Source organism: Chinchilla lanigera, unplaced genomic scaffold, assembly GCF_000276665.1.
Source record: "Chinchilla lanigera isolate Chin_1 unplaced genomic scaffold, ChiLan1.0 scaffold00033, whole genome shotgun sequence".
Classification (NCBI taxonomy): domain Eukaryota; kingdom Metazoa; phylum Chordata; class Mammalia; order Rodentia; family Chinchillidae; genus Chinchilla; species Chinchilla lanigera.
Window position 1 is genome coordinate 3,920,471 of NW_004955434.1, and position 8,067 is coordinate 3,928,537.

Below are 8,067 nucleotides of genomic sequence, written 5' to 3' on the forward strand. Positions count from 1 at the left end.
GCTTCAGCCTCCCAAGTGCCAGGATTACCAGCATGCACCATCACACCAGGCCAGAACCACATTCTTGATGCATAGCAATGACTTTCTGAGACCAGGAATGTAATTTTATTAGTTTGCCAATTTACATTTCTATTCTCACTGAAAAGTGTGTCCTGAAACCACAAGTTCCCATTTTAAGCAGTTGCAAACAGATGACTTCCTTATCACAATGCTTTTCTCCGTTATGCAAACACTTTCACAGCTAGGAATGATGTATGTGGACCATGATACTCATTTAACTTTATGGCAGAAATGTTTAGTAGTTTGGATTTTTTTTCTTTTTTTTTTTTTTTTTTTGGTCTTTTTGAGACAAGGTCTCACTATACAGTTCAGTCTGGTCTTAAACTTATTTTGTAGTTCAGGCTGGCCTCAAACTTGCATCGATCCTCCTGCCTCAGCCTCCTGAGTGCTGGGATTATAGGCATGCGCCACCACGCCCAGTTTGGGGTAGTCTGAAAAATTACTTCAAATTCTTTTTTTCTTAAGTCTTGCTGTGACACACTCCAATAAACCTTTATTCTTAAGGTTTATTCCGACTACTTGCAAAAGCGTGTGTGAGAGCCACGCAGGGTGGCACATGCTTATACTCCCAGGTACTATCCAGGCCAAGGTGAAAGAATCTCAAGTCTGAGGTCAGCCTGAGCCATTTAGGGAGACAACTTCTCCTCATTTCCTTCTTAAAAAGAAAAAAGGAATGAGGTTGAGGGCTGGGGTATAGCTCAATGGTAGAGCTTTTGCCTCATACATAGCACACCTTAAATTCCACCTCCAGCACACAACCCCTTCCCCCAAAAACCCTTAGTTTGAGTCAGTATTTAAAAAAAAACTAGCTGGGTGTGGTGGTGCATGCCTATAACAGCACTGGGGAGGCTGAGGCAGGAGGATTGGCGTGAATTCGAGGCCAACCCGGGCTACCTAATCGAGTTCAAAGTCAGCCTCAACTACATAGTGAGACCCTGTTTCAAAAAACAAACAGAAAACCCACCTAAACCCAATATTAACAGGGCACTTAAATAATGCCAGTATAATTAGTAAAGGTGAAGGTAACTTCACTTCATTCCAGACAAAACAGAAGGAAACCCTTGTGTGGCTAAGATTGTCTAGATGCAGAAAAAGAGCTCACAGGTTAGGCAGGGGTGGCAGCGCAGTAAACCCTGCAATCCCAGCACTCTGGAGGCTGAGACAGAAGGATCACAAATTTTACCTGGCCTGGGCAATTTAGGGACTTAGGGACCTGTCTCAAAAAAGAGAAAGGTCTGGGGTTGGAGCTGAGTGTGAAGGTCCTAAGTCCAATCCCCAGAACCTAAAAAAATAAAAAGGAGAGAAGGAAGGAAGGAAAGAAGAAAAGGGAAAGAGAAAAGGGGCGGGGAAGCCAGTGCCCTCTAAGAACCTGGAGCATTATCCACTCAGGAATTCTCAAATGTCTCTTTATACTCTGCCTCAATGATTCTACTTTTACTTTACATTCCTATTCAACCTTTCACGTTCCCTACCAAAAGAGTGAGAAGCATCCGGCAGTGCAGGGCCGGGGAGAAGGGGGAAAGGAAGGACAGTGATAAGGATTCAGAAACAAAAATCTGCAGGCTAAGCTGTTAACAAATTTCCAAAATCAGTCACCTGGGGTGGAAGCGCTGTAACCCAGGTGGCTCTGGCGTGTTTGTCCCTGAGGGCAAAACATTAAGGAGTGGCTGAGAACAAGTGGTCAGAAAACTCCATTCTAAAACCCGATAGGCCAGTGCTTTTTCAAACGGATGCCCTGGGGACAGCGATTCAGCAGGTTACCCATCACACACTCCTCACCAGAAAACGCACAGAACACGGCGCACCTGCAATGAATCTCTTAAGGAATTCACTAACCTACCAACCGCTGGTGGTAACGATGCCTGAGAAACCGCCAGCGCCCGCCCACCTGTGGGCCCGGCCTCCTGCAGACTCCAGCGCAGTCTGAAAAACACCCTTCTCCGGCGCGAAGAATGCCTGGCATTCAGGGCCGCCTTCCGACCCACAAGATCGCCAGCTCGGTTTTCACCGAGTTCTCCATACAAGAACCTCCAGCATAGCCCCGGAAAACTAACAAGGCCCTCCTCTGGACGACTCGGCCCCTCCCTTACAAAAGGGACCGAAAGCACAAAAGTAAAGGTTTAAAGAATCTTTCCCAAGGCTCCGCAGCGCCCAGGGCAGAGATCCCAGCCGGGCGATGCGCGGCCCGCGAGAACCTCCGGGCGGGGCGGCCCCGGGAGCCCCACCTGCACCCCGCTAACGATCGCCGCCCTCGTCACCCTGGGCACCGGCTCTCAGCAGTTCTAAGGCCTTTTCGATCAGTTAAATAAAAGTTCAGCAGCAAGTGAGACAGCTTGCACTGGGGAAGGGGGAGCGGGGCACCCAGCGCAAACTCCCCTGGGAAGAGTCCCTTAAAGAATCTCCTTCCCCGCTGTCTGCCCCCAGGGGCAAAAGCTAGAGAGAAAGGAGGGAAAATCCAACAGAAGATCTAGGTGATAATCCACTCGCGTTTACCCCGCTGCGGCTCACCACGACCCTTCTAGAGTACCTGCGCAACCCTGGACCCCGCAAATCCCTCCCTAGCAAGAGTCGGACGCGAGGAAGGGACCCCGGCGACGCCCCAGGCAGCTCCCCACGCTCGAAGCCCCGCGGCTCTGCCTGGGGCGGGAGCAGCAGGGCCGAGGTTACTCGCCTGGAGACGCGTGCTGGTGGCGCTGGCGGTGGCGGCGGCGGCTAGCGGGGCCCCGCGTGGAGCGGAGGCGGCCGGCCCGGCCCAGGGGTCCCCCGCGCTCCCCGAGCGCTTGGCTGGCGGCGCCTGGCCGGGGCGGGAGCACGGGAGGCTCCGCGCCGCTCCCGGGCACTGTTGTGACTCAGGCTATTTCCTGTTTGGAGGTTTGGGAGAAAGAAAGAATACTGTACGTGAAACTAGCGTGGGGGCAGGGGCAGTTGGGCGGGGGCGCGCCGGGCAGCCGCGGTCCAGAAAGGAAGCGGGTGGTCCGACGCTGTCACCTGCTTCCCTGAGATCAGGAGGGTGCCCGGCGCCGAGCCCAGCCCGCTTCCTGCGGGGTCGCGAGAGGCAGAGAGAGCCACCCAGCGGTGGGGCAGGGACTGCGGCCCGGAGGGCGACCTCGGGGCCGGGGCCCAGGCGTGCGCTCCTGCGCTCTTCCCCGGCCTGCAAAGCCAGCTGAGGCCCCCCCACCCGGGCAGAGGACCTCGCCCAGGTCCGCCCTGCGAAGGGCCGTGCGCAAGGGCCGGTCAGCTCAGCCACCCCTCACAGATCGTGGGAGAGGGTGTAGGCCCTTATGAGTGGGTGGTTGGGTGGTGCTGGGGTCGTTGTTTTTGTTTAAGGAAGGTGGAAAAACAGTTAATGCTTTTGATGAAAAGTTAACTTTTATAATCAGCTCCCGTTCCCCTCCCCCGCCAACCTCGCCCTTCACCAGGATCGCTGGGTTTCAGGACTCAAGCCGGAAATACCGGTTCCTCGCCTGGGACAAAGGTGAGGGCGCCGGCAGTAAACAGAAAGCCTGCTTAGTCACAGCACACCCGGAATGCCTGGCGGCCGCGAAGGCGAGCGCGCAGGGCCCCGGGCTGCACCTGGCCAGCAAGTGCTCCAGCCCCTCCGCCCAGTCTGTTAAAAAGCCTGGCAAGACCCTGGGGAGTTACTGTTCAGCGGTTCCAGAACTTCATTTTGGGGTGACGAAAAGGCTCTGCAGGTGGATAGTGGTGATGGCCGTACAGTGTGAATGTACTTAATGTCACTAAACTGTGCACTTAAAGATGGTTAAAATTTATGCTGTGTGTATTTATAATCCCAGCACTCTGGGAGACTGAGGCAGGAGGATCACAATTTAGAGCCCAATCTGGGCAACTCTTAGGGACTTGTGAGACACTGTGTCAAAATATAAAATGTTTAAGGGGTGTCGGGGAGAAGATGGACCTCGGTGCACAGGCTCTGGCTTCGGTTCTCAGCAGGAAGGGCGATTCTGTGAAGGACGCAACCGCTCAGTCAAGACAACTTCAGGGCTGCGAAGCTCTCCTTCCCACACAAAGCTTTCCCGGAAGGAATGGGAGGAACAGCACTTTCTAAAATCTCAGGTTGTTTTCCATCAAACTTCGCGGACACCGACAACAAATTACTCAAGAGGGTGATTGAGCCTAAGGGACCGCGTAGGCTGGGGATATAGCTCTGTGGAAAAGTGCATGCCTGGCAAACACAAGGTCCTGAGTTTGATTCCCGCTTCCAAAAAGGAAAAAAGAAAGGAAAGAAAAGAAAAGAAAAAGGACAGTATAATTTTCAGAAAAATCTATATAGAAAAGGAAGAACCTACATGTATTTGCTAATTTTTAATGGAAAGATGAATTATTAAATAAATGGTAATGGTAAAAGGGAGGCAGGAGCAGGACAGAAGGGGCAAGGATAGAAGGTGGACTCCGCTGAAGAAACCCTGTTCTATAGATTTGACTTTGGAGTGATGTGTTTTACATTTAATAATGGAAAGTAAAAATCCAACCAATGAATGTAGGTGTCAAGTTAGTGGCTTAACCATATCAAAGGAAATTATTTCTGTTGACTTAATAAACTTAATTGATTCTGCATTTCCTAAGGATATACCTAAGGATGAAGACAAAAAAAAAAAAAAGAAATAAAGTGTTCTTCAGTAATCATAATGTTAGGAGTAAGTAATTATGTCAATACCCGAGGAATCAAAATTTTTCAGTATAAAAGTGGTAGATAATCAAAGAAGTTAGGCACTATCAAAATTTGGATTGGAATTATGTGGAACTCATGATATACTTCTTTTTTTACAATAATGTCCAAGTTCTACTCATTGAAAACGCTACCAGATGATGACAAACCGGTAATGGGCACTCCTTGATCCCACTCTGTGCTCTTAGGACAGTTCTCCTTTTAACGGACTCTGACCTTGGAGAAATGGCTGATTTTAGGTCTAAGACAGAAGTATCCAACATAAGTCTGGAATACCTTGTCATTTCAGAAAGTAAGAATGCTGTCAGAAATCAAGGGGTAGGGGCTGGGGTTTTAGCTCAGTGGCACAGTGCCTGCCTGGCACGCACAAGGTTGTGAGTTCGATTCCTGGTACCAGAAAAACAAAACAAAACAAAACAAAAGAAATCAAGAGGTAAAAATCAGTGGAATCTGGAACCAACTTATAGAAGCTCCTTCTGGCCAAAGTAGGATACATCTGAGCACCAGTAAGAAAAATAGCTGAGTATAGTGGCATTGCATCTAATCCCAGCACTCAGGCAGCTGAGACAGAAGGATAGCTTTAAGTTCGGGACCAGCCTACGCTACATAGTGAGTTCAAGGCCAGCCTGAACTATATAATAAGACCGTGTCTCAAAATAATAATAATAATTGCATATTAGATATTGAGACATATCTAATATTCTATGTCCATTAATTGTGATTGAAACTAACTTTTTTAAAAACCCACTCTTAACTGGTTAATTTTGGAAATGCAGTAGAACTAATTCATTAGGTAGAAAGCTGGTAAATAGTAAAGGAAGGGGCTGGGGATGTGGCTCAGTGGTAGCGCTCTTGCCTTGCATGCACAAGGCCCTGTGTTTGATCCCCAGCACCACAAAAAAAAATAAAAATAAAAATAAAAGTATTTATTGTTGGCCTGCTGGCTGAGGCACGGGGATCACTTTGAGTTCAAGGCCAGCCTGAACTGCAAAGCGAAACCTTGTCCCAAAAAGACAAAAAAGGAAGGGAAAGAACTGCACATTTTTCTAGATGGAATCTAACACTTTTTTTGACCCCTCCCTGTCAGCCTCGCCTGTCTCTTACTCTGGTCACTGCTGCAGCTGCAAGTCCTGGGTGGCCTCCGGCCAGCTCGGTGCAGAAGCATCCTGCCTTAGCTCCCACGCTCGGTTTCTCTGTTAGGAGAGTGAGGAATCCATGGGAGTTATCTAGGTGCCTGAGCACATGCCTGCCTCCCCTCAAGAGTGCGGAAGTTCATGTTTCAGGGTCCAACCTTTGACCAGCGGGCGATAGACAGGAGCTGAGAGAGGATCGCTCCTCTCTGCTCTCAGGCAGAACCATCCCGGACCGCATTCTGTCCAGCTTCTCCAGTGGTCACACAGCTGGTCTACACAGCGGCAGGATACTCAGTGGGAGTCCTGTGGAGTGATGCTCCTGCTTCCCTGTCTCTCACTTCCCTAGAACCAAGTGACGCCTTCTTGTGTAGACTCTGCTTCCTGGGAGGCCAAGCCTTAGCTGTGTACAAAGTTTATTCAGATGGCTTAAATAGTCGTGAGGAAGCGATTCCAGCTGATAAATAAGGAATGGCACAATCCAAATAACAGTGCTTTATAAAACCTTAACCAAATCATCATCATCAAAAACTGCTCACTAACATCACACCCAAGATCACCAAGCATGTGCTAGCGGAGAGGAACACACAGCTGCACAAGGGATACACTCTTGCCCCAAAGGGAAACCTGAACCAATTCAGCTTCTAGGTCCAAGTACATTTTACAAAACTACTTGAATAGAAGAATGTGGAACTTTTGTTTGGGAGCCACACTGGGCATCAAACACTGGGCCTTACATATTCTAGGCAAGCCCACAAGAATGTGTTTAACACTTACAGTACAGTCAATAAAATCCACAGTGTATGAAACTAGAGACAAATTATCTGGTCTCAACAAGTAGTAAGCCGTTTGCTAAAAACACTGGAGAAGCCCATAAATTAAAAGACATGATATCAATGAAAAATAGTATATAGCCAGGCTTGGTGGTGCATGCCTGTAATTCTAGCACTTTGGAGGCTGAGGCAGGATGATTGTTGCCTGGGCTACAAAGTGAGTTCAAGGCCAGCCTGAAGTGCATAGTGAAAACTTGTCTCAAAAAAGACAAAAAACAAGCTGGGCATGGTGGCACACGCCTGTAATCCCACCACCTATGAGGCTGAGGCAGGGGGATCACTGTGAGTTCGAGGCCAGCCTGGGCTACAAAGTGAGTTCAAGACCAGCCTGAACTGCATAGTGAGAGCCTGTCTCAAAAAGACCAAAAAAAAAAAAAAAAAAAAAATCTTGTTCGCAGCCTTGTTCAGCCAACCAAGTACTGAAACAAAAAGATGAGATATTTGGAGGAAAAAAAATTTTTTTTGAGACAGGGTCTCACTGTGTAGTCTGAGCTAGTCTTGAACTTACTATGTAGCCCAGGCTGGCCTCAAACTCGTGGCAATCCTCCTGCCTCAGCCTCTGGAGTGCTGGGACTACAGGCATGTGCCACCATACTCTGCTCCTGGAGAGACTTTGTTCATTAAGTTAGTGAAAACTTAGGAAAAAATTTAAACAGCTTTATTCTTACTTGCCATTGATTTAATTTTGTACATGGGAGGTGATACTACTACTTAGCTGTGGTGGGTGGTGTGTTATATGTATGCCTGTAAATATACATGCATGCACACACACAAAATGAAACACCTGTTTAATTTTTTCTGTATCTGAAACGAAATGGACATTTCCAACAAGACCTGAGGTGTGTTTCAGATGTGTTGAGGCAGGGAGAAAGGAACTCTGGCTGGCGCAGGTAGTAACTAACTTTGTCTGGCTTTTCTCACCTTTCTTCCTGTGGTACGTTCTGCATGTATCTCTTTGTGTTTTCCTGTTATGGGCACAACAGCATTTTAGCAGTCAACAAACATTTCCACTCGGAAGACTGAACAGTTTAAACTCTGCTCTGAAAAATAAAGTGAGATGCCTCCCTGGGTCGCCAGGGCCAGCACTATGAAAAATGGGACCGGAACTCGGAGTTCTGACTCCGTGCTCAGCATAGCCTCAGCCCTGGTATGGCACCAGGCCAGTTCCCGGCAGCCAGCGCCTTTCTGGAGACAAGGCCCTATTCTGCACTTCCGGTGACAGGGCCCTCTTGTGCTTGGTGCTGAGGTCCCGAGATCCATGCTGTGCTCCCCACGCAGGCTGATGGACAACGGCAGAGGAGAAAACCAGATTCAGTGTAGAGGAGCCGATGGGGGCCCCACACAGAGCCCCAGAAAA

The 8,067-nt window shown here is 48.8% G+C and overlaps 1 protein-coding gene across 2 annotated transcripts in view; it reads right to left on the reverse strand.

Annotated features, from left to right (window-relative positions):
- Tjp2 (tight junction protein 2) overlaps positions 1-2,770 on the reverse strand; it is a gene marked incomplete at its 5' end in the record, with an annotated part of 141,873 nt that extends 139,103 nt beyond the window's left edge. For both annotated transcript variants that reach the window (XM_013516340.1, XM_005388570.2), the window contains 1 exon segment: positions 2,732-2,770. In XM_013516340.1, coding sequence (XP_013371794.1) covers positions 2,732-2,770 — 39 coding nt within the window.
- Between the last annotated feature and the right edge of the window lie 5,297 nt (positions 2,771-8,067).